The sequence below is a fragment of the Anser anser genome, assembly GCF_964211835.1.
Source record: "Anser anser genome assembly, chromosome: 1".
Taxonomy (NCBI): Eukaryota; Metazoa; Chordata; class Aves; order Anseriformes; family Anatidae; genus Anser; species Anser anser.
The window spans coordinates 38207862-38233601 of record NC_139720.1 but is presented as its reverse complement, the minus strand read 5'-3'; the positions used below and the strand labels follow the sequence as shown (position 1 = coordinate 38233601).

The following is a 25740-nucleotide window of genomic DNA, read 5'->3' as shown; positions in this document are numbered from 1 at the left end:
GAACTTATTTTTCCGCCAGCAGAACCCCTTGGCACCTTCGGCCAGACCTCCCGGGGCCGCCACAGCAGCAGCAAAACCACGCCGTGCCGCTTTTGGGCCGAGGGGCTCGGTGGGCAGCGGGCAGGGGCTCAGCAAGTCGCGGGACCAAGATGGCCCCCGCGGGCAGCGCCCTGAGGGGAGGCGGTGGCCGCCCGGCCCCGGGCCATGGCGCTCCCCGCCCCCGTTGTGCAGCCGCCGCGCAGGCGCCCGGTGAAGGGGGCCGGCGGCTCTGCTGGGGCAGCGGCGGCGTCGGAGGCCGAGGGCCGGCACCCAGCGCTCCGCCATGCCCGTGCGCTTCAGGGTGAGGCGGCGAGGGGGTGCCGGGGCGGCTGGGGGCGGCAGGCAGGCGGCGGCGGTGAAGGGCCCGGCGCGGCCCGGCCCGGCCGGGCGGGAGGAGCGGCCGCGGGAGCGGGGGAGCCTTGTGCTAAGGGAAACCGGCCCCAAAAGGCAGAAAGAGCGCCGTTGTGGGCGTGGAAGAAGTTATTTAAAGCGTGATTTTGCATGCTTTTTGTATGCGTGAAGCTGTTCCACGCTTGGTTTTTTTTTTTTTTCCTCCTGCTGTTCGGAGGGTAGTTTTTGGTCTCTGTAGGGTTTGGTTTGGGAGGTGAAGAGCAGCCTCCTACTTTTAAGTGTTTCCTGCAGACGTCTTTTGAGGTGTTTCCTCTCAGATTGCATACCCACAGGTGCTAGAAGCGCGGCAGGCATCACTCATTTGACAGATACCTCTCTGTTTGCTGCAGGGCTTGAGCGAATATAAGAGAAACTTCAGATGGAAAACCCCAGAGTTGTGTAGCCCAGCTCAAGAGCAGAAGTCCGGGTGGGCAGGACTTCGGTCGGATCAGTTAGGTAAGCGTCCCCAAAACTGTCCCTCGAGTGCAAAACCCAGCACCACCCAAGTCAGCCCTGACGAAGATCAGCCTTAGGTGCCGTGGGTCTCAAGAGGTTTGCTGTGGTGGGGTGTGCGACCACAGCAAACCGGTAACATTGGCAGTTTGGACTCTTTACGCAATTGAAATTATATTCCTAGTTACTATTTGTAGGAATGCATGTTTGAATGCCATCTTTCTTCAGGCTACACTGAAACTTTGTTTTAATGTTAGTGCTATTTATACAAAACCCGAAAAAGGTGGTTTCTGGTGTGCAGCATAAACTAAATCCCAAACATGAAGCACAGGTGCAGTGTTAACCCATACAGAGCCCGTAGAAGGATGCATTGGTTTACCTATGGTACATAGAACCACTAAGTAATTTTTTTTATTAAGAAAAGACTAATTTGATCAAAGTCTAATATAAAGTAAAATTGTTAGGAAAACTTACCCATGGCAGCTGACTAGGACAAACAAAAAAGATGGACATTAAACGGCAAAGCTTGTGATGCTGTAGTCTGGGATTTAGTGTTCTAGATGTTATCCTGGCAGGGAAATGTGAAATTGAAAAGTAGGAGAGAAAGGAAATAGCGTCTGGATTGGAAGACCCATTGAGAGTTGAGGAATAGGAGTAAGCTGTAGAGTGATGACAACTGGCAGTGCATTGAAAAGGAGCATTAAAACAATACAAATTATTGTAGTGGCACAAAGCAGATTAACAGAGTTGTGCAATTCAGTGCAATCACTCTATGCAGTCTGTGTAATTGGAGTCCAGTATATTCATTAGACGATACAATAAGTGATCTCTATTATGGCCTAGTAATTAAGAACGAACTGCTGGAAGTATGGTTTGTTTTCGACCAAAATTCTAGACGTTTCAGTAAATAATTTAATTTTGCCAAAGATTTTACTTGTATATTACTGCTTTCTTCGTTACAGCAAGATACGTCTTTCTTTAACCTTGTGTCCTGGTTCCAGTTAGGACAGAGTTAAGTAGCTCATAGTAGCTGGTAGGGTGCTATGTTTTGGATTAGGATGAGAAGAGCGCTGATAACATGCTGATGTTTTAATTGTTGCAGAGCAGTGTTTACACCAGGCCAAGGACTTTTCGGCTTCTTGCTCTGTCCTGCCAGCGAGCAGGCTGGGGGTGCAGCAGGAGCTGGGAGGGGACAGACCCAGGACAGCTGACCCAAACTGGCCAAAGGGGTATTCCATACCATCTGACGTCATGCTAAACAATATATAGGGGTGGCTGGCCGGGGTGGGGGGGCCGGCTGCTCGGGAATAGGCTGGGCATCGGTCAGCGGGTGGTGAGCAATTGCATTGTGCATCACTTGTTTTCTTACACATTATTATTGTTAATACTATTACCATTATCACTATTATTATTATTATTGTTATTATTATTTTCCTGTCTTAATAAACCGTCTTTATCTCAACTCACAGGCTTCACTTTCCCGTTTCTCTCCCCCCATCCCAGAGAGGGAGGGGGGAGGGTGAGCGAACGGCTGTGTGGTGTTTAGCTGCCAGCCGGGTTAAACCACAACACCTTGCTTTCCTTGCACATGCCTGTAGGTGCAGGTGCCTGTATTTAAGAGAGTAACTTCCACAAATTATAAAATGCAGGCATATCCACACATATTAACCTGTTTTGAAAATTGTAAGCTATGCATCATCTCCAGTCACGTGAAGGATGGTGAAACTTCATACAGCAAATATTACAAGACTTGCAATAAAGTCATGAGTTAGCAATACAGCAGTTTCTCCTTTTCACATTGTAGCTGTGATTTTGCGTGTGCTTGGTGTAGTTTTCCTACATTTTCGGATTCATTTGCACTCACACCTATCTACTGGCCATTTAGCAGTGTGCATCTTTGAATATCACTCTTGACACCTTGTAGGACTTTGTAGTCATTGGTGCAGATTGCTGTTGTTAATATGCTTACTGTTCTTCCTGTTGAAATGCATAATTGATAGTTTTAAGAATGGCTTGGAATACTGGCAGAAAGAGTTAAGAGGTGCTCTGAGTTCTTTCCTATTACTTTTCCAGTGTTTCTCCACAGGAATTATTTCCTACTACCTGTATATATAGTTGGGCATACAGACATTATGTATAGATCTTTCACTGCAGTTTATCGCTTTCTACATTTTTTTTTTCATGAGACGGGAGTTTCTTTCTCCTAGAAATTGTTTCTTTCAGCCAGTTATAGGCCTTCAATTATTTTTCCATCACATATGCACACTTCATGTTTGAATTGTGATTTTCCATTTTAAATGTGTTCAGCCATTCAGTCCTTGTCTTAAAATGGTAGGGTAATTCTATTTTCATCTGCATGTGTAAATGTCAGCAATTCTTTAAAATAACTTTACACCTTGTTTTGTTATGAGGTCTCTTTAGAATTTTGGAATTTATTTCATGTTTGCACTATAAAGTGTTACCGGCTATCTGAGGTGATAGTTTTAAATAGACTCTTCAAGACACTCAAAAATGGAAGTCAGTTCAAGTATCTGTTCTTTAATGGCCTGCAATTGTATTAGGGGTCTGTCACGGTCCATGCACAGTAAATGAGAACCTGTCTAGCAAGGTATATAGTGCACGTGTAATTAGAAGTGCTCATGACATTCTTTATCACTATAGGCTGGTTATTCTTTAGCTGTGTTAACAACGTTCTCTTCACTGTCTCTGTTAATTTTTGTTGCTGTTTTTCTTGTTCCCAGAATCAACTTGCAAAAGATTGTTCTGTGGCCACGTTTTCTTAACAGGGTTTTATCCAGCATGGTCCTGGAGCACGGTGTTGCTGTCCCTCTTGAGTGGAAAGGAGGGGCATTCACAGATGTGAAAGAAGTCATAATTTCACGATTGTGCCCACAATTCATAGGCTGTCATTGCTCAAAGATACTAGAATATTTTTTCTCTAATTATCTGTTGTATGAAAAGCTTTCTGTTTCTTCTTGTAATAGAGTGATACTATGTATTCAAGATAACGTTTTAGTTAAACCTAGTATGTCCTTTTTTTTTAGGAATCACAAGAGAACCAAACTTCATTTCCAAGAGAAGGGTACCGTACCATAATCCACAAATTTCAAAGTCGTTTGAATGGACAGCAGATTGTGATTTGGATGACCCACTTGAAACTGAGGCTCTGAAGACTGCAGAGTTGCACACAGGCCATAATAATGATGTGAATCAGGAAAAAATTGAAACACCGGAAGGACCAAGGCTCCCCCCAAAAGTTCGGTCACATTCTGCAGATTCTAGAGTTGAAACTGCTCTTGCCCTTGCAGAAAACAATATGAAGAGATCACCAACTGTAGCTCCACCAAATAAAAATGAAGCATTTGTATCTTCAAAAAAAGAACCAGAAAAAATGGATAATGGGGTAAGGGAAGATTATTTTTTTTAAATTGACTGGTATAAAAATTACTAATCTGATATTTACAGCAGGTTAGCACACGTAACACCACCTCTGTTGTCTCACTTTCCTTAGTTCTGTATTTTGATGTTGTTCTACGTTGTAGCTTCTCTGGTGGGAGAACCGTACTTCTGAGACCAGCTTTTGGTTCCATTGTAGGTCAATACAAATTTTCCCCTTCACATGCCATCTCTACTGATTTCACTTAAATGACGATTTAGCAGATGATTTATAGACTTCTTGGGGTTGTTGGCTATAATGAGAAAACATACTTTGCCTTCATACAATTCCTATAACAAAAAAAAAATGTTTTGAAGATGTGCATTGAAAGATTTATGACTTGCAAGACATTGTAGGAAAGGGAACAATTGGTGTTAATTTTCTTTTTTTTTTTTTTTTAAATGTTGTCAGCTTCACAGAGTCCTTCAGAGGAAAGCAGGCATGAATATTCCACGTTTAAATACTTTCCCCAGAAATTCTGAATATCAAAGCCAATTTATTTGGAAGAGTCCTCATGAAAAGTCACCCATACTTGCAGCTGAAGAGGTAACTTTCAAAAACTAAATGAATAATTTCTTTTACGTCTAAGGAAAGTTGTTTAATTTCCAAGATTTCCTTTTTTTTTTTTTTCATAAACTGGCATGCTATTAATACATTTTTTTCTTCTATTATAAAGAAGTGCAGGATAATCAGATGTGTTTCCTTGTGATTCTTCATTGTAGCCAAGTGTAATTACTTGATCTCCTCCGCCCTGGTTTTGTTCAGTTTCTTTCTAACAGGACCATTTTCTTTAATTTGCATTAATTTTACCTGAGGAGCTCAGAGGTCCTACTCAGTGTTACCCTTTATTTTCATAATTTTTATGTCGTCTTGTATATAGATAATCAACATAGGGATGTTCAGATGTTCTTTATTGTAATAACATGTCTTGCCACTGAAATCAAGCAGGTTTCAGTATTTATTTTCAGGGTCTTTTATGGGCTACCATGTTTTCTTACTCGCAGTCTCCATCTCTGTGCACATATAATTCTAGGCCCTAAAGTGCATCTCTGTAGTTAGTCAGCTGTGTTTTTTCTTTCATGAGAACTGCTTATATATGAGTGGAATTTCCTGATGTTAAGACACTCCTGTGGGATTTTGATGCATCTTAGGAGTTTTTGGACTTCATAGGATTGGGAACGTTGCTAATCGGATCATGAAGAATAATTCTGCTTGTGAGACTGCTTCGTGTTTTGAATATATTGTTACTGAGGTTGGGACAAAAGAGACCCTCTCTGTCTTTTGGTCCTTTTACAGTATAGGCCTTTCTGCAGAATCTGGAATTTTAAACTTTGCTGTAAAAGAAAGCTTTTGTTTAGTCTTGTTTTTTCACTAGGGGCATACGCATTAATGGGATTACCACAGATGATGCTATCTCTTTTGCTATCTGCAGGCAGCAGATTTGTTCCCTAACGGCTTTCAGAGGTGATAGATGTTGATAACTAGGGTCAATCACTATAAACCTGTTCCTGTATTTTTCTTGTTGCAATGCCAAGCAGGTGGACGTACTTTGAGATACCTGTTTCCCAGCAGTCCCTTATGCAAGGAGAACTCACTGAAAAGTGTGACAGTAGCATAGAAACCAAAGGACCGTTTCAGGAAGAGGCCAGTCCCAGAATGTTACCCTACGGAAAATTTCATACGGAATTCCGTTTGATTTTATTAGAAATCAGTTTGGTTTGACCAAGTTATCCAAGTTAGGTTGTAAGTCTCACCTAAACTCACATAGCAAAGCTGAGGAAAACGTATGCCACGTGTGACATATGGCCTGGTCTTTTGACTCTCAACACCCCATGAGGAAATGATATCAGATCACATATTAGGTGAATTCTGTACCTTGGCTTATAATGCAGTAGCGAGTGGAAAACAGTGGTTGGATCAAATTACCAAGCCTTAAGCATCCAGTTCAAAAACAGAGAACAGTCATCTGTTGTTTCTTATGGACAGGACTCCTAGGGAAGTTTTATGGCATCTGTTTTAAAAATAAATAAATCCTACATATAAGCCTGAAGCTGAGCTGCAGCATTCCCCACTGTCTTCCCAAATAAAGAAAACCTTTGCTAGTGAACTTTGGTAAGAACAGCGTTTGAGCACAGGTTTAACTGTGCCTGAATCGTTCTCCTTCAAATGTATTTTTTTGAAAGCAAGTTTCTTTTCAGTTTGTCCTAGATGTTAATTAGCCTGCACATACTGTATTTTTATGCATGACTGGCTCTCTGTTGGTATGTTGAATTGGTTAACTGATTTTGAAAATGTAGCCTTAAGGTAAGCAAATCACCATACTATTTTTTTCATCTTTTTTCCTTACCTAAAGGTTATTTGCAATACGAGTAAATCCATACCTCCGTTCAAGTCTCCTGCAATTACTTCTGAAACAGAACATGAGAGAAATTTCAAAGGTTCTCCTCCTGCTAAGAGCCCACAAGAGAGATGCTGTTCAGAAGAGAAAGAATTTCTGGTTTGTGAGCAAGTAAATATTTCCCTAAAAGAAAGGCATTAAGTATGCTTTAATAGTTTTGATTGTTCTTTTCAATAATGTGGGTGTGAGTATTTTTAAAAAATTGTTTCAGTTACATTTCGTAGCTGTTATTAATGACACTGGACTGGACTCAGTAGTTGTTTTGCTGTAAAAGACTGAAAACAGCACTGTACAGCTTTATTTGCTCTTAGTAGTTTCTGCAATGCATTTGTTCAGTTTACAAAGTCATTCCAAGTGTTTTTTTCCTGAACTGTCACCTTAATTTGATTATGAATTTTCAAGTTCTTTTTTGAGTTCTTAGTTTGAGTTCATTCTTCTTTTTTTTTTCATGCAAACATTTTTAGTGATTGGCATAGTTTCTGAAATCTAACTCCAGTTTATGCTCTTGTTGCTACCAGTGTAGTTTCTTAGGGTGCAGGAGGATGGATGGGAGGGCTTATGCTTTTACTACTGTTTAGGCCTGGAATTTATTAGGTAAGTCAGATAGTGTGTGAATTAAAAACAAAGAAATTATGATGTCACAGTTGGAACTGATTTTCAGACAATATTTTTTTTAAAGAAATATGGAGGAAGGGTTATCGTTGATTTGCCTTTAGCTTCATAAGTTGAAAGGTAAACACAGGCCGTTGTATAGCCTATGTAAGTTCTGTTGATCAGAGCAAAACGTCTTTTACAAAAGTCAGTTAGCTGTCTGAGGCCTTGCATTTCCTTGTCTTGCTGTTGACTTGAACAAACACTGGTGGAATTTTAGTAAATGTGGTTGTAGTTTTTTTTACCAAATGCATTTAATAACAAGGAATTGCTTCAGACTAAGACCTTCTGAAAATAGGAGAGAGCAGTTTAGATTGCATGACATTTTGCAAGGTGGAAAGATGAATGTCTCTTTTTGTAACAAGATGCTGAGAGTAGCGTTGTCTAAATTTCTGCAGGTTAGCTAACCTTCGTTCAGGTGGAAGGACCGCATGAGAGTCTCTTCAATGCCCGCCTCTGTTTCTTGATAAACAGAAACAGCCATTGTAAGGCAGCATGTTCCGTAGGACTGTTACTGAGCCAGATGCATCCTTAACATGGAGTGCCTGTGGCTTGGTTTAAGCTGTCGGTACTTTCGAGGTTCTTAAAGACGTTTGTTGACTTGGAGGCTTTATGATTTAGAACCTAGACCTGCCTGTTTTAAGTCTCATTTGAGACTGATAAACTTTATGCCCCTTCCTGCCTCTTCTAGCAGATGTGAAGAAAACCTAAAAGTCACGAGGCTTTCAGGAAACGTTTCTTTGTTTCTTATATCAGAAATTCATGTTATGTTTTCCCATAAGAGTTAATAAGGAAAGGAAAAGAAGGCACGAGAAGGGAATTTTTGGTGAAAGCGTTCAAAATGCTTTTTGTCTATACCCACATACCTTCTCTGATGAATTTCTTCAAAGAAAAATTTGGGAGTTTGTGTGTGCTATTTTTCTTGCTTTACGTGCTTGTTTTCTTGAATTTGAACAATTTCTGTAAAGGTCTCCAGCAGAAAAAGAAATAATGTTTGAGATTTCCAAGAAGATGAAATAAACAGGAAAAAAATGTTTGATGTGAAAGCTGAACAAATCAATCTGACCCTTTCAAAACCAGAAGGACAGCAAATTAAAAAATCACATTTTGGTTTATTATAAATCGGTTTATATTGCTTTACTATAAGGCTAACAGTATTTATTTATTTTAATTATAAATTCCAGAAATATACATGTTGAGTCTGGTTAGAATGCACAGGTATGGTGCTCTTTTTTTTATTTATTTTTTGTGTTAAATTCATTTTGTGAAGTGTACAGAATAGATCATCTAACTAAGTGAATGCTGCACTTGGAATTATAGCTTTGGCATTTTGCTGGTTGATTCTTGCATTAACAAAATGTAATATGCTATCTTGTATTAAGTATGCCAAACAGCTAACATTTTAAAATTAACTTTTTGCAAAAGTTTGACGTCAAAAGGAACATGAGGGTTTTCAGTTTGTTAGCTAATGCAGTATTTTTAAAATTATCTTTGCCTTAGAGTAAGAGGGAAGAACCGTTTCACAAGCCAGCAGAAGATGCATCAAAACAAGGGAAATCAGAGCAGAAACATCCTAAACAAAAAAATAAGCAGCATATCAGTCAAAAGCCCCTCTCTTTACGTACAAATCGTGGGTATGTATAAAATGGGAAAACCTAGCCTAGCAAATAGGTGTACAGCTGACTGTTTAGAATGGTTTATGATGGCCTTTATCCATATGATCCTGTAGTCACAAGAACAACTGTGGTGTCTGTGCCCTGCAGCACTCAGTCTGAGCTTCCTGTGGGTACCTCTAAACCTGATGTTAATTTGTATCCCTTTCTCCAGGCAGTGGAAGCTTTGTAAACACACTGGTTCAGATGAACCTCCTGATGCAATAATGTTATTATTGATAAATTAAAATCAAATGAAATTAAATCGATGCAGTGCTGCTTCTAAACTCTCAGAGAGTGCTTTGGAAGTTGTAGTCACCTTTCAAACTGCTTTCCTATGCTTGCTCTACATGTCTTAAAACTGAGTCGATTGTACTTGATGTCTTCTTTTTCTGGACCATACAAGACTAAAGGGAAATAAAGAAATTTATTATAGGGTAATATAGGGTAATCTGACAAACACTGAAATAAAATGACACTGTATGTTACTGAGAGATATCCAAATATCTTTCTCCTGCCGCATACCTACATTGTAGAAACTGAACTCATGTTTCCTTTTTCCACACATCTGAGGTAAGTCAGAGAAATGAAAACCCAGAATGGAAGTAAGGTTAAAAATGCGTAAATCTATTCCATCTCTGCTGTCTTCACACTTCGTATATCTCCCAGTGATTGCTTCCCTTCACACGGCTTTCTGTCAGTGTTAAGGTATTAGATTGAAGATGGGAGAGGAGACTTACCAAGGTCTGAATGCTTTTAGGTATAGGCAGATAATGACAAAATCATCTCCCCAAACACTATGAAATAAAATTGCTTTATGAAAAAGTGAGCGGATATAAGGTAGTTGAAGCCTTTAAATCTTTAGATTTCATAGTTCCTTGATGTCATAGATTGTAGCCAATTTTTCAGTGTAAAATTCTGTATAAAATTCTTGAGCATTTTCTACCAATTTAAGGACAGGTTTCTGCCTCTTACGCCTTCAGTGTGGTAGCACAAACAAAAGTTTCCAAAACAGTCACTGTGCAAATAATTGTCAAAATGTGCAGAGGAAAAGTTGTCAATATGCAGACAGGACTTGCACTTCGTATGCAACCTGCTTTGCATGGCCTGCTTTTGCAACAGAATGACAGACAGAGGCACAGAAGTGATGTGTTTTTGAACTAGTCCTTTAGTTTTGCAAGTAAAACTGAAAAAAATCTGAGTCTTAAAAAAGGAGCCATATGGAAAGAAGTTCTGAATATAAAGTTTCTTTTTCGCCCTGATACTTTTTGTTTTAAAAGGTGCATTTTATTCTCTGACTTCAGACTTCTATGATCTACTTCTGAAGGACTGAAAAAGTATATTTATTTTAATATATTAAATATCAGGTGAAAAAAGTTAGCAATGCTCTAAAGCAAAACCAACTCTTTAGATTTAAGCTAATACAGCCACAGTTCAGTGTTTAAAGGGCTTGTAGTATTGCTTAGTGCCTGCGTTAGGTTGGATTATGCTAATTTTTCTGTTTACACTTGAGTGGCTGAAGGGAAAATGAATCTGTCTTTAAGCGTACAGAGTGCTTTTGAAGATCAAAGACAGTAGGCCATAGTTAGATGAATTATTACTGAACGTTGTTCTGGTAGTCAGATGTTTCTGCCCCCAAGAACCCACCCCAGCCATATGCAGAGCATGTTGCCTTTATAGCAGAGTTCATAGAAGGAAACATCTTGGGCGCCTTAGTGCCAGACCAGGCAATTTTACTTAAATGCACCTTCATCAGTGACTTAAACCAAGATGTTCCATTTTGTACTGAAATAATTGAGGCTTGTATGTGTACTGTGTTCTGCTGATTTGGCTGAGAGGGGAAAAGTTTCTGGCAGAAGTGTTGTGAGGAAAACAACAGGAGTAACTACTTGAAGACTTGAGAACTACCAAATGAAAGAGCTCTTATGTCTTTCCTATTTGTGTTGACGGTGGTCAGCTGTGTTTCAAAGTGTGCATTTTCATATCTTAGCCCTGGAATTTAAGTGCAAGAATACCTTTTATTGTTAATATAAATTTAAAAATGTTCTTAAAGACTTCTGGGTATCAAGCTTTATTCTTTCTGTTTTTTCCCCCCATCCTCATTCTTGGTATCCTAGGAAGATTAACACTGAATATAGGTCAAAATTTTTGTCTCCAGCCCAGTATTTCTACAAAGATGGAGCTTGGTCTCGTATTAGGAGTAAAGTTCCCAATCAGGTGAGTATTATTAAAAAAAAAAAAAAAAAATCTGAAACCTGAGTATGCTTTGTATTATCCTTTTTTATATGCAACAAACTTCGAATTGTGGTCTTCATAAAATGGTTTTGGATTGCAGTGCTAACAAAGGTGACTACAAAGAAGACTAAGTTCTGACAAGTCAGATTAATATGTAGTAAGAAAAAGTAAGACGCAGTGTGATTTTAAAAATAAATTAATTAATGTGACATGGAAAGTGAGGGAGGAACTTTGTTTCCCTTTACAAATCAGAGTTGTCCAGAACAGCATCTTTTCGACTGGATAATTGCAGTGTTGGATGTTCAGCTCAGTTTTAATGTGTTTTTACAGTGTAGAATTAGATGGTAGGAGTTTCAAGGGGATAAAAGGAAAAGGCCAACACATGTATGAGCCTAGGTCAGTCTGACGGTCAGGCTCAGTTTGTTAGCCTGCCAGGATAAATCCATTCAAAGCAGTCAGCTGCGTTCAGTCGAATGCACCATAAAATTTAGAATTTCTCTGTCCAATTTTAGCAAACCTAAGTATTTTCTTGTAATTTATTTAGCAACCACAATCAGTGTTATACCCCATAGGAACTCATTTGAGAACTCTGAAAACACTCAACAGCTTCAGGAGCGTAGTATTTCATAGCGATTATTGAGTAAGGTTCCCTGAATTACCCAAGTACATCAAAACCTTCAGCAATCTGCTAAAAAACTGCCAGAGCTAGTTCTGCAGCAGTCAGATTTCACTGAAGTGGCCTAGGCTTCTCTCATGTGATGGAGGGAGCCTTCCTGACACACTGCGTGCCGCTAAATACATGGTAGATACTTGGCAAATGAGAGCTGTCTCATCGGTCAAGACCAAGCTGATGTGGAAGGCAGAACTGGAGGGGATGGCTCTAGGGCACTGGGCTTTGAGCTTCAGCAAATAGCATTCTCTGGAAAAGGCACGAGTATCGTGGTAGCTTTCAGTTCTATGTTTTCTTACTGGATCTAAAAAGTCATTCTATTCTTCTTCTTAGGTAAAAAGAAATTTATATTGAGTGTAGGTAATAATGAGAAATAAGTCTCGAAGTTTAAATTATATTGTAGTTTGTGGTGACTCAAATTATTGTATCCATCATCAGATAATCCGTTCTGCAAAAACAGTCTGGTGAGGAGGTTAGAGGACTAAAAACGAGCAGTATTTTCTGTTTGATAAATACCGATGTATGTATTAGATTTACACTAATCATTCCTAAGGCTGTAGAATAATCTAAGCTACTCATGCAGCCTGGCTGTAAGCAGTATACAGAACGTTTCTGTGGAATATCACCGCATTTGTCTGGCATCTAAGGCTTTTGTCTGGAGACTGGATGTTGTGTCAGAAACATCCAAAACTGGAGCAGGCGGCAGTCCAGAGCAGCGTCTGCTTCAAGAGTGGCTGCCTGGTAGGCAAGCAGAGGGAAAGGGACGCATTGCCGTGGAGCGTATTTTGTTTGCTACACGGCTGGGTGGGAGGAGTCTCTGCAGGACGATCAAGGGAAGGAATGAGGAGACTGCAGGTGGAGGGTGGGCGTTAGGCCTTAACAAGGCAGGATCTTTTTTAGGATGTGTTTGAGAGAAGTTGGAAGTAAATATATCTGGTGTTTAATTAGAGTGCACAAGAAATTCCCACGCTGTAGATAGGTGGTTTGGATGGGTCTGACTCTTCTGTGGAGGTTTTGTTGCTGACAAGAGACTTGCAGAGGAAACCTGAAAAAAAGTCACCTCATGAAGAATTCAAAAAAAGAATTAGTAGGATTTTTAGGGCCTTCGAAGTGAAGGAGTTGTGCCAGGTAGCTAGAAGAGCCAATTTTTAAGACAATTATAACAAATGTTTTATTGACTATAAATATGCTTATATGACATACACACTTCTAAATATACATACCTACGTTAGATCTTAGTGTGACTTCATATAGAAGAGGCTTTTGGAATTGGAATTGCCTGAATTTCTCCTCTGTTAGACTTGGAATCACATGTCTGTGAGCATATCGATCTAGTTTGTCTAATAGACAAAGAAAACTATTTAGCTTGTGCAAATGTGTTAGTGCGATTTTCTGTGTATTTTGTTTTTTAATTGTTAGTGTCTTATTAGTATTTCCGTATAAATCTTACAGGATTATGACTCAAAATGAAGTTTTTTGTGGGTGTAGTGCAAGTTTAAAGCTTGGAATTTTTCCAGTCTTCTGGATAGACTGGAAGGAAACCAAGATTAATTAAATTAATTCTTAAAACCTCTCTTAGTATATGAATAAAAAAACCTGATAGACCTCATCTTTTGCTGGGCTTTATTTTTTTTCTGAGTTCAGTAATATTTTTGTTCTAAGGGCTAGGAATCCAGTATGTCTGAATTAACAGAAATGAATAAAATATTTCATTCACAGTTGAGACCTAAGAAAGAATTTAGCCATTTGAGAAATACGTTACTGCAGATTAATAAAGGGATGTAAAGCTTGGAAAAAGCATCAAGCAGTAGTTTTGTTTGTAAAGCAACAAAGCCATTCACAATACAGGCTTCCTTACCCGTTTCTCAGCAGTCCTTTTGGTTTGTAAACGATTCCCTACCTGTTCCCGTGCTAATGCACTGCCACGGCTGCTCTGCAGAGCTGTGTCACTGCTGCCTCAGGTTGCTCTTTGAGACTCCCCCCTGTTGAGGGTGCCTACAGAACACCTCTCTGTAGTGTAAGTGATTAGATGATAAGCTTTGACTGCTGCAGTCGGGTTTCCCCCTTAGTTGAGACCATACGTAGATAGCTTTGGGTCCGAAATGGACTTTCTGAAGTTCTGAGCCCAACAGCGAAGATTGTAATAGAGTCCTGGCATGACCTTAGCTGTAGTGATTATTGCTAGATTGCTACCTAAAATACACATCATTAAGGTTTTCTTTTGAGCAGCAGAATGAAAAGACCTCTTTGAATTATGCTTTTGAAAAATTAATGTGGACGATTCATAATCACAGCAGGACTCTCTGGGGCTTGTGTCCTGCTGAGATAACGCTGCCTGCTGAGTCACTGAAGGAGACGCTTGTCCTTTGTACTTCTTCACAATTCACTGGAGACATAGTATTCTTCCTCCCCCCGCAGTGTCCTGTTGCTCTGGATTTATATTCCTTCTGTTGTGGCTATCATAATTAATTTTTCATTCTTCTGCTTAAAGTGAATAATCCAGTAAATCGCTCGCATCTCAAACTTTAAACTCTCCTCTTAAAATGACAAGTATATATTTTTAATGGGCTATTCTTTGGAAGTTTAGTGGGTCAACTTGTGGGGCATTAGCTGGTGTAGTCTAAGTGGATTTCTATCCGCTGTATCCGTGTGCTTTTAGTGGGATTTGTGGAATTTGGCCCACTTACCCCTGTTCCTTTCAGGAAGAACTATGTTAAGCCTATTGTGAAATAAATAACAATAATAATAAAGTAAAATTGTACTAAGGGTAGTGTCAGTATTGCTTTTCTGCTCTTTGACAAAGTGCTTATTTCCTCTGAACCATTTTTTAGTGAGACCGGATAACAAGATACATACAACCATATCAAGAACTTATTTTTAATCATTTGAAAATAAAAGTTTTGTTGTTGCTTTTTATTCATGTGCTTTAAATTGTGTTTGTGTGAAAGACACAAGGCAGTGAGTATTGCAACAGTTTTAGCCATAAAAATGGCGGTGTTAAATCAGCAGCATAATATCTAAAAGAGAGGGTTTGCAATGCTTATTTTTGAAACAAAAACTGACATTTTAGCAGTTTTGCATCTCATTCTTACAGTTAGTGATAGTCTAGAAGGAATGATTTTGATATTGTGACTTACACAAAATAGCATTAAGAGATCTCATGTAGTCGTCAGCTCCTTGCTGAGATAAAATTAGTGTAGCAATAAACAGTAGCAGTATTCACAACCTATTAACTCAGTAGTACACTTGCATACAGATCTGTTGACTGGAAATACTCAGAAATTAATATGTGCTGATTGAATTTTTGAGCGTTAAGGCTTAGAAATCTAAATTAATTTCCTTAACCTTGACAAAAATTGTCAAAATACCAGTGCTGATGTGTTTGTTTTACAACTTGTTACTGAATCTCAGGGAGGCAGCATAGAGCTGTACTGGCAGGTTTTCAGTCTTTAGTTACTTACTTAGACTGTAATAAAGTTAGAAGAGTGATACAGTGTTGACAGGAAATTAAGAAATTTTAAAATAATTCTGTATTCCTCTTCTTAGGCATCTCAAAACCCCCTAAATTCCATGTGGTATATGGAGGTTGGTTGCATCTAAGTTCTTTTGTGAATGTTTTAATGGAGCATTGTGCTGTGCCTAAATCCTGGTGAAAAGACTAGAATCCAACACTAAACTTACTCATAGCTGCTGCATAACTTTTTGTGCTCACTGAATAAGTAATTGATAATTTTGCTTTGGCTTAATGGCTGAAACATGCTTACTAAACGTAAACTTCTGTTATTTTTGCTTTCCTTTTTTTGCACTTGCTGTAGCATGCAATGTTCGTGCTGTGGGTGGCCCTGTGTTATGAGTAACTTGCCTTTCTCCTTTAGCAGCCATTAGCAAATGCAAGTACTTTGTAGTAATATATAAGTGAACTTGAAAGAGATGTACAACTTAACGAAACTTTGATGTGCAGGTGAGAGAACTTCGAGCAAGAGCCAAAGCTTACAGACAGCGAATAGAGGGAACACACTTCTCCCGATACCATCTCAACCAGATCCTGTCTGATAATAACAGTCTTTGGGATGTGTCCTCGAGTTCCAGTTCAGAAGAAGGCATCAGCAATGACATTAGAGCACTAGATCTTGCTGGGTAAGACATGCATTCCTGCGTGTTATTCTGCAGCTCTGAAACAGAGCAAAATGCTGAATGTTGGCTTAGCATAGGTTTAAGATCTTTGATGTTTGACCATAAATTCTCTGGAACAGATGTGGACATTTACCATTTCACAGATGTATCAGTTGATTTGTTCTCTGATTTAAAATGAGGCATGGTCAAATCTTACGAAAGAAGAGAAATGCTTCTCCTTTATAATTATCCACAAATGTATATTTAGTGTGACAACCTTAATTTCATCAAGTATGGGAGAATTTATCACTGAGTCATACTGAAGTAATATTCCTCTTTCTATTGGAATGATGTGAAATACGTTTTGCCTGCTTGGAATTCATCCATGTTCTTGTCAGGATTAATTAATAACCCAGTGGTTGAGTCTTAAGACACTGCTTAGTTCTGAGATGAAGATTTAGGATCTGGAATGGTGTGCATCCATTTTTTCCTTTCTTAGAGTTCCATCAGAATTGGCAGATGCTAAATATTTTGCTAGGAAAATTCAGAAATAGTGTTTTAGTGATATGCACAGAGATATTTTTCAAACGAAGAGGGAAGAAAAGTCATTTGTGTATTTGCTGAGATCTGAGGTTTGAAAACAATGTCTTGGATGATTCAGTGTATGGTCCACTGAGACTGCTGCTTCTGTGGTGTGAGGAGATCTATGCATTTGCATGACTGTCGCTGTTGTAAGGGTTGAGGGATGACTCATAAAACTGTATTTATTACACTGATGTCAAGTATGGGGTGGTAATTTTTAGGATTTGTTAGCTTATTTTTTTTGCCAGTGAAATACAGACCCTCTTACTGACCTTATTTCTCTGCACTGGGATCTTATTTCTGTGCACTGTGTTGATTTCTGTGAGCAACTTTGAAAAGTTGTGCCAAGAAAGTAGTTTTCTAAGCTGCTTGGCTTTCAAAATTGTGCCACCAGACAGTTGCTACACATGGAATTAGTTACATTTTGAGCACTTCTGATAATCCAAATTGTTGTTTTATATTTCAAAATACAGAGCTTGTTGTTTCATATTTCAAAACACAAAGATAATTTTACAGTCCATTTCTGGAAATAGTAGTTCAAAAAGAGTTTTCACAGAACCTAGTTTGAAAACGGGTTGTGCTTAAACATCAGTTAAAATTTCAATGGGAGTTTAATCGTACGTCACGTTAACTGTACCACTTCTTAATATCTGAGCTGTACTTTTGATGAAGGACTGAAGTTAATGAATATGCTCTATATAGGCATACGTATTTCATGCAAATCAATGGTATGAGATGCTGCTTTCTTTGTTGCCTAGGGTTTCTGAAAAAGAGACTGCACCAAGGCCAAAAATGCTGCAGCAACCTGAAGCCAGGGAAGAGTCACACGAGAATGGCCCTGAGAAAAAAGACATGTCAGATGCTTCAACTGTTCCAGTCAAAAGGCGTTTAGTTTGGGGTGAACAAGAAGCTACTGAAGAGAAGGAGAATCAGCAGTCAACAGGAGAGGAAGAAAAAGAAAACGAAAAAGATGCAGTTGCGGTGCAGAATTTAGGAGAAAACAATAAGGACACCAATGAAGATAACAAAGTTGAAGGGTAAAACTGAACATGTTTGTCATATATTTAATTTTTTCCTCTAACATCTCAGAAATTTGTAGGTTAACTAGTTTTTGTTCTTAAAGCAGATTTACTTTAAAAGAGTATAATTTAGTGTGACTCCTTTTTTTTTAATTGTACAACAAGGAATAAGAAATTTCAAGACATTGAGCTGGTTGATAGAAGAATACTGGCTTTCTAGCTTGTCAGGCTGAAGTTGTAATATCAATAGAAGCATGACAAATTACAATGCGTTTTTCCCAAAGCTTTACAATTTGTGGTCTAGGCCTATCAGAACAGGCTGTTTGTTGCACAGCAGCAAAGCATAGTGAAAATTAAAGCTCCCAATTTGCTTCAGGTTGATAGTGTAGGATTCATAGGATTCAAAGGACAGAATCCATGCCGATCTTGTTCTTAAGTGCCTGTTTTTCTGAATAAAACTCATGGGCAAAGATAGAGGACTTTGGAGAAAAAAAAAATAGCATCCAGTAATCACAAGTGATTACATTACTGAAGCCAGGTAGGAAAAAAGTGTAGGGGTATTTAGAACCATGTGGATTGTACAGTGCATAGTACTGTGTTTGGCAATTGAAAGATTTATATTATATCTACTTACAGAAGTCTCTGGCTTTTTACTGTGCAACTTTTGCAGACTTTTTTGGTAGAACGGTATTTTAGTTTGATATATATTTAAAGCTGAATAACTCTGGCCCTTGTTACCGTACTATCTAAGCGTTTTTTATTCCCTATTGTGTTTTATCTTTGGTGTTGCGCCACAAATCTAAGGTAAGGAAATGTAATTATCTCCTTTGGGGATTATATCCTGTATGCAAAGCCAGGCAAAGAAAGGTTGAGATGCTAGACCCAGATAGAAGTGAAACGCAGGCCTCAGCATTCAAAACTGTCACCTGAAAACTTTAAGTTTCTGATTCTAGAGGTGATGCAGTTCAATGATGTTTCTGGATTGATATTGAAGATTCTCTGTTATCTTGCAATGTGGTTGTGTGCAAGCTGAGATCTGCTCTAGGTGTGGCCATGCAGCTTAACAACAGCATGCTATCCAAGCCTGCTTAAGAGCTAGAAATGAGACACTCCTTGCCTAGAGGTCCTCAGAGTGTGTCTAGCATGCACTGGTAGGATCAGGTTCCTCGCACAGCGTGGGCATGCTGCCACCTTATTTTGCAGTGCATCTGGAGGAGGAAGACAGAAGTGGTAGTGCTGATTTATATAATAACCTGGGGGCTAGAGTGGTTGCATAAATGTGGGATACTTGGTTTCGGTTCCACCACATTGACTGAAAAGAGACAAAACCTACATTCCCACCTCTGAGGTGACTATTGGCAACTTCAGGCTCAAAGTTATGCTGGGCGAGGACTCTTTCCAGCCCAGCTGAGTCTGTGCTACTGTGCAGCAAAGCATTCAAGGTTTATTGGGACAGAGGGAGCCTGAATTTGTAGCTTGAGACTGTTTATGAATTTTATCCAGTTACCTTACAAAAAAATAATTACAGAAACTGAGGCCTGGGGCTAGAGTTCAGGATTTGTCATTGCAAACAGGTGTTTTAGCTACAGGCTGTTGGTGTTTTATGGCCCTAACTGACTTACCTTCATCATAGGAATGTGTTAGAAGTCAAAAGTTTGAATGGAAGATGCCTGAGTCCTTAGCTAACCTTGTAATCATTTCTCATTTTTGCAGTGAGAATGCCTTACTGCTGAATTCTGCAGCTGTGTCAGATTCTTCTTCTGTATCCTCGGAGCCAGGCGGCAGACTTCCTACTCCAAAGCTGAGAGCACTTTGTAGAGCACAGAGGACCCATCATGATCTCACTACCCCTGCTGTTGGTAAAAAGACTTTTAAATGCAAAACTGTATTTCAAGAACTAAAGAAAAAAAGACATACATGAATTAATTCAGTAAGTTTTTTTTTTTTAAGGTAATAATTTATTTTTCATTTTCTCCACTACAATAGGAGGTGCGGTTCTAGTGTCTCCTCCTAAATTGAGGTCTTCATCTTCACAGCCGAGAATGCGAGGTTTAGGAACAGACCCTTCTTCAGCTAGGCAAGGTATAAGAGAAGCTACAAAAAGAAGATCCTTCCGGGTGAGTAAGGAAGGGAACTTAGCATTTTGCATTTCAGGAAAATGCTTTTAAAGTAATTTGAGTAATTTACTCAGTAATTCTTTTTCTTGTGTTATATTTTATTCTAAAGTTATCAGCATCTGTGACTAAAAGGGATGATGTCTGAATAAATATGTATTTTTTTTTTTTTAATCAAATAAAGGAGTAAGATTAGATGAGCTCCATTTTGGATTTTTCTGCTAAAAGTATGGGGTCTGTTTTTTTTTTTTTTTTTTTTTAACAAACAAATGAAAAAACCCACAAGTTGCCATCCGGAGCCCTTGATTTTTTTCCTTTTAAAACCATTTGGTGTATACGTGAGGGTCTGTACTTGAAGGCTGGTGTGAATATACTTAAAACAGTATATATGAGCTGCTTTTTTTGTTGTTGTTGCTTTTCTCCCTCCCCATCCTCCACCTTCTGTTTTAGCCTGATGTGGAAATGAAAGCTGTTTCTCTCCTTACCTCTCCACCTGCTGGGCTGGGAACTTTGGATCCTCTGCCACTTAGGCAGGATCAGTGGCCTTCTAACGGTGTTTCTGATGAGCGAGTTTCTCATAATTCAGCCCATCAAGAGCATTCCTCTGTACCTCCTCTGCTGAAATCAACCAGAAGCTGCCCTGTGTCTTGTTGGAGCCCCTCTCCCCGTATTCAGGGAGCTCTCAAGGATCCTGAATTCCAGCATAATGGTGGGTTTTGTTTATTAACTGGCCGTGTTAGTGTCAGGGGATGGAAATGGTCACCTTGCAGTATTCTGACCTTAATGACCATAAAGAATGTGTTGTATGCAAATGGAAGCTTTTCTAGCACATATTGCTGAGAAGGTGTGCACACAGCTGTCCACCCTGGTTTCAGATTCCACTAACATCATCGTATTCTAGTGGTCTGTTGTCTAATTTTTCTGTAATAATTTCAGTAAGTACTTGCTCATTGTGAGAATAATTTGGTTTAGCATGAACAGTTGTAATGTTTAATCTTTAGGCCACAACTGATAGGTATATGTGGAGTGATGTGTAACTGGACCTCTAAAACATGGTATTACTTTGCAGAAGTTGTGGATTTTTGAGAAATAATCTCCTTAAATAGTTCTGCAGAACATGGAAACAAACAAATAAAAAAAAATCCATAAAAAGATTTATTGGATATTGAGAAAAGACACTTAAGGTTTTTTTTTTTTTTTTTTAATTCTCTGTGAAAATTCTACTTTGAGGAGGAATTTGTGCTGGAGCATTTCAGAGATTTTTGACAACTGTTGAGGGCACTGAGGGCATAAATCTGATAATGAAGAGACCTTCACCCCTTAGTCAAAATAAAGTTTATACACTTGCATTGCCATTCCAGAAAGGCTTTCGATAGCTGCCCAAAATAATACCACAGTTTTTGGTTCTTGTGTTGTAATTACTAGTTAATAATAAGGTAATAATTTAATTCTAGAAAGGAGCAAGCACTGGACAGGTTAAGTGGATTAGTGAAATCCAGAGAATCTCCTTGGAAAGAGATCAGAATTGGTGCTACATTGTAGCTCAGCACCTGGAGTGCAGTTTACTGCATTGCTGTTGTGGCATTTACCAAAGATAGGGGAGAAGAACGCCATGGAATAACTTCTACATCAGCTTAGGGTAAAGGAGTCTCATGGAGTTTTTGGCATGTTTGCTGTTTGAAAGACTCGTCTTGATGGAAATAATGCAACATTTTCAAATGCTGTACAATTAAATATTATCCTTTGTCTCTTTTGAAATTTTTCAAAAACGTGCTTTGACTTTTTTCTCTTAGGAAATATTGGGAATCCAAAAATGAGATCTTTCCAGTTACCCCTTCAGGAAAGAAACTATAATGATGAAGGTATTTCTCATCACAAAGTATTACTGTATATCATATGTGTGTTACCTAGATTAATTTTAACTTTTGCAGTCACTTGGGAGGTCTCCGAATACAGTAACTAATACTGGTTTACGTGTTTGCATGAATAACTGCCCCATTGTTTGTTTTATCAAAACTAATTAAAAATGTTCACCCCGGTAATGTGAAGCAGGAATATGAAGGTATATTCCAGCATAAATAAACCATTAAATGCAGCTGAAAATTAAGCAGCCCATTGTGGTTCAGTATGTTTAATATAGCTTACTCAACTCCATACCTAAAATCATTTCCTCCCCACAATTTTTTTTAAGCCTTTGTGTTGGTAGCAACAGAAGCAAACTGCAAAATGATCACAGCTCAGGTTGCAGCTTCAGTAATTATGGATACGACTTAAAAGGTACCACGTATCTTCAGATAAAGATTTTGCTTGAGTGTTCGCCACCAGATATGTAGCATGAAATGTTTCCTCTGACTTCAATTTTCAAACCTGCTCCTCTGCTACGTGTGTTAGGGAGCAGAGGCATCCTGTTATTCTGATTGCTGTTTTGGCTTTTTCTTCCATTTACTGTAAATTTACTCGGGGGGAGCAGCCAGTGCGTGCATGGGCCACCAGTGTGTCTTCTTGGCCCTTTTGTGGGCAGCCACAAAAAAACTCTTCTGGTCGTGTGAGTCAACCAAAGGCACTGTAGCCTCATTAAGTTTGGGCTGATACACATCATTTCTTAGCTTGACGTATAGGGTTGACCTTGGTGTGGTGCTATGCAACTCACAATCACTTGTGTTTGGTTCAGATTAGAGTATGGGCAGAGTGAGGTTGTATCTGACAGCAGTTTATTTATAGATATACCCCAGAGTAACCAAAGCCCTTTCTGGTACCCCTGATGCTTGTTGGCTCCTTGGTTTTAACCAAGGTTCAGACTGATTCTCTATTTCACTCATTGCAGTTGGCTGGAAAATGTGTAGGTTGTGCAGATGGCTCAGCCAAGCATCTGTGTATCTACATAAACCATGCAAAATCCTATAGTACTCTGCAGCTTCCCACGAGCTTGCAGCTCACAGATCAAGTGCAGTAATTGCTGTTTCTTTTTTTTACTATGAGCTGAGTGATGGTATATGAGCTTTCAGAAACAGGTGCAATGTGCCAGCTCACGGATATTTCGTATGCCCATAGTTGTTCATGTGCATACAAAACTGGGAGTTATTCCAAGGACACGTCTGATTGCACAAGTGTAGTTAGCAGCTTTCTCATACGTGGGAACACAGTTGTTATGCACAGCGTGTGAGTCTGTTGTGAGCTGTTTGAATGACTGCATTTCAAGGATTTAGAAATGCTCCTGAACAGTTAATTGAAACACTGACAAAGTACAGGTCTGGTAGAACTTAGATGCAGAATCTTTGTTGTTGTTTTGGTGGTAGGAGGCCTGGAAAGCAGGGATATATATATATATATATATATATATGTATATTTTAATCCATTGCAGGAGAATGGGTGTAATTTTTCATAGAGAGCATCTTGACGGGGCTGTAGCAACAAGTTAATAATGATGTTGCAGAAGTAAAACGTTGTGCTTTGCCACAGAAGCAGCATCCAGGCTGTTTAATTTTCAAAGTTCTGTTGGGTGTGAAGTGGATCCTGTGTTCGAAAAGAAGACCTTTCAGAAGTACATTTATAAAGCTTGCTTGTTGTCGTTGTGTTAAACTTCCTGTTTTCTTCAGAAGATACATTTCTTTTAACAGCTTGTGGCACACTAACTGCTTTTGGCACAAAAGAGCTCTTTTGGCAACATAGGTTGTGATATTTTAGTTGTGGCATTCTAAGGTTGTCCTGTTTGCTTGAAGTGGTTTGCTTTCATGAATATGTTTTTGTCAGAGTCTAGTCTATGCAGAGGAGCAATGTCTGAGGTCCCTGACAGGAGAGTAAAGGTAAAGATGACCTGGAGAATCGGGTAGTACTTTCAGAATTCCCCAGGTGACATTGGGGATCTCATTCTTGAGTTTAAGTGCCAGGCATGTAGCTCTCTTAAGCTTACGTGGCCTCCTAGTAGCTTTCTAGTGAAATTCTTCTCCTGTATGTCAGTTACCAAATAATAGAATCAAAGTATATTGTGATACTGTTCTATTATCTACCATTACAGAGGGTATAAAAATACCTGTACTTCCCAAGTCTGCCATGAATGCAGCTGTGTTTTAAATGCATATTTAATCTTTGTGTTTATTTTTTCCCTTGTTGCTTTCCCCAACAGATGACAGGCTGTCTCAGATTTCTGCTCGCTCGGCAGCTTCTAGCTCACTTGCATCTCAGATACTGGAACGAGCTCAGAAGAGGAAGGAGGATTTCTGGGGCAAGACATAGGCTCTCCCACCTGTTTTATAGAAACTGTAAAAATATTTATTTTTATAGGTTGTAGTGTAAATTTTTAAAAATGATGATTGTAGGTGCCATGTAGCATCCTTTCACTTGTCACTACTATGACTTAACTTTAGGACTTGCCATCCCAATTTAAAATTTCAACATTTAAACCAGTGTTGAAAATATAGGTCCTTTATATTTGAGAATTATGTTACACAGCCATGTTTATTTGTTGTTGTTGTTTGTTTTGTTTTTAATAGCACCTCTTGAAACTCAGACGATTACTGTACCCAGTAACCTGTGTATTACTTTTCAAGGTATTCTGCTGCAGTCTGGCAGTATGATGTGGGACAGTATTCAGGGGCAACGCTATCATTCACCAAACATCTCAGTTGCTTGACTTTAACCAGATACCTTAAAGGCAACTGTGGTGTATTTGATTCTGTTACTGTATGAAGCGTGAGTACAACACAGCACTATAGCAAAATTCATTGCTTTTGCTACTTAATACTTTTAGCCTGTTACCAAAAAGCCCTTATTACTTTTTAAGGAAGCTAATACGGAACATACAAGAGTTGCAGAAAAGGACATTAGGCTTCAGGGTTTGTTGATTGCCCACAGTTTTTTGGCCAGGATGACTGTTAAAGATCACTGTGTACAGTTCTGCAGCTTGTAAGATGTAGCGAAATGTTTTGTGGGCGAGACCCATATTTAGCGTTAATGTCAACTTCTCTAGAAAAAACAACCTTAGCCACTTTAAACAGTGGTCTTTCCCAGCCCCTCTTCAACCTCAGGTACTTAGGGGTAGTTGATATCTTAAAATAAAAGAAGAATGTTTTCTTGACTTTGACATTTTAATTACCTCTTTCTAGTTGCCTGTTTATGGGAGACTGGACTACTGTTACAGTTGTCACAGCAAAAAAATATTTGTGATTTATGCTGACAGCCTGTTTTCTCTTTGCAACTGATGCAAACAAATTAACATGAAATCGAAGAAGTAGATGGCTAGCAGCCAACTCTTACAGTGGTTTGTTTCTTCTTGCGTGGCTTCAAGTGTTAATAATATTTAATTTGGAAATTTTGTACCAGAACAATTTGAATTTTGTACACATTTGTATGCATTCTGATTTTGTACACAATTATGTCTATGTAATACTTAAAATAAAAAAGGGTTAAGTTGGCTTTGTTTCTATTCAAATTATTCCAGATAAACACCAGTCTATTGTGTTGACACTTCTCTGTTTAGTGGAACAGCTGTTCAGCTGGAACATTGATGGACTTTTGAAAGACAAGACCGCAGAACAAGTCTTTAGAAAGAATAACTTACTAAAGCTATGTGGATATGTTGATATTTGGAGTCCTGAGCAGATGGGTGCTACACAAGCTGAAAGGCTGCAATGCCCGAAGGGACAGTCCCCAACAAATGAGGTGTTGATATACAAAACGAACGGTATCCAGCACTGATCATGATGGAAATCAGTGTCCATTTCCAGAATTTCTGCATTGCAATAGCTTCCTACCAGTAGAGTTTGAAACAAATCAAGGCATTTTATTTTTTCTCTAAGACTTCTGGGCTTATTCTTTGGGATACAGTTAATGCTTAAGTTGTAATTGGTCAGAAAGTTTGTACTGAAAAAGAAACCCTATTTTTGAGTAAAACATCTTATATGAAAACTGACAGTCGCCACTGTTTTACAGTGGGAGACTTAATGGCTAAAGCTGGAAATGTTTTTGTTAAGATGGAAATGTTAATTTGGT

At 38.9% G+C, this 25740-nt stretch overlaps 1 protein-coding gene across 4 annotated transcripts; it reads left to right on the top strand.

Moving 5' to 3' along the window:
• MDM1 (Mdm1 nuclear protein) lies at positions 1-25165 on the top strand. 4 transcript variants are annotated; one of them, XM_083815805.1, is made up of 15 exons: positions 1-340; positions 780-885; positions 3927-4285; positions 4730-4864; positions 6672-6815; positions 8868-9001; positions 11137-11236; positions 15471-15509; positions 15886-16061; positions 17378-17656; positions 19352-19497; positions 19625-19755; positions 20203-20461; positions 21546-21614; positions 23876-25165. In XM_083815805.1, exons 1-15 carry the CDS (start codon positions 323-325, stop codon positions 23983-23985), a joined length of 2205 nt encoding a protein of 734 aa, XP_083671931.1. In that variant the 5' UTR covers positions 1-322; the 3' UTR covers positions 23986-25165. The 4 variants fall into 4 exon arrangements, with proteins under 4 accessions (XP_083671931.1, XP_083671930.1, XP_083671932.1 ...); XM_083815804.1 differs by having other exon boundaries at positions 6672-6827; XM_083815807.1 differs by lacking the exon at positions 1-340 and adding an exon at positions 455-693 and having other exon boundaries at positions 6672-6827.
• Positions 25166-25740: the final 575 nt, after the last annotated feature.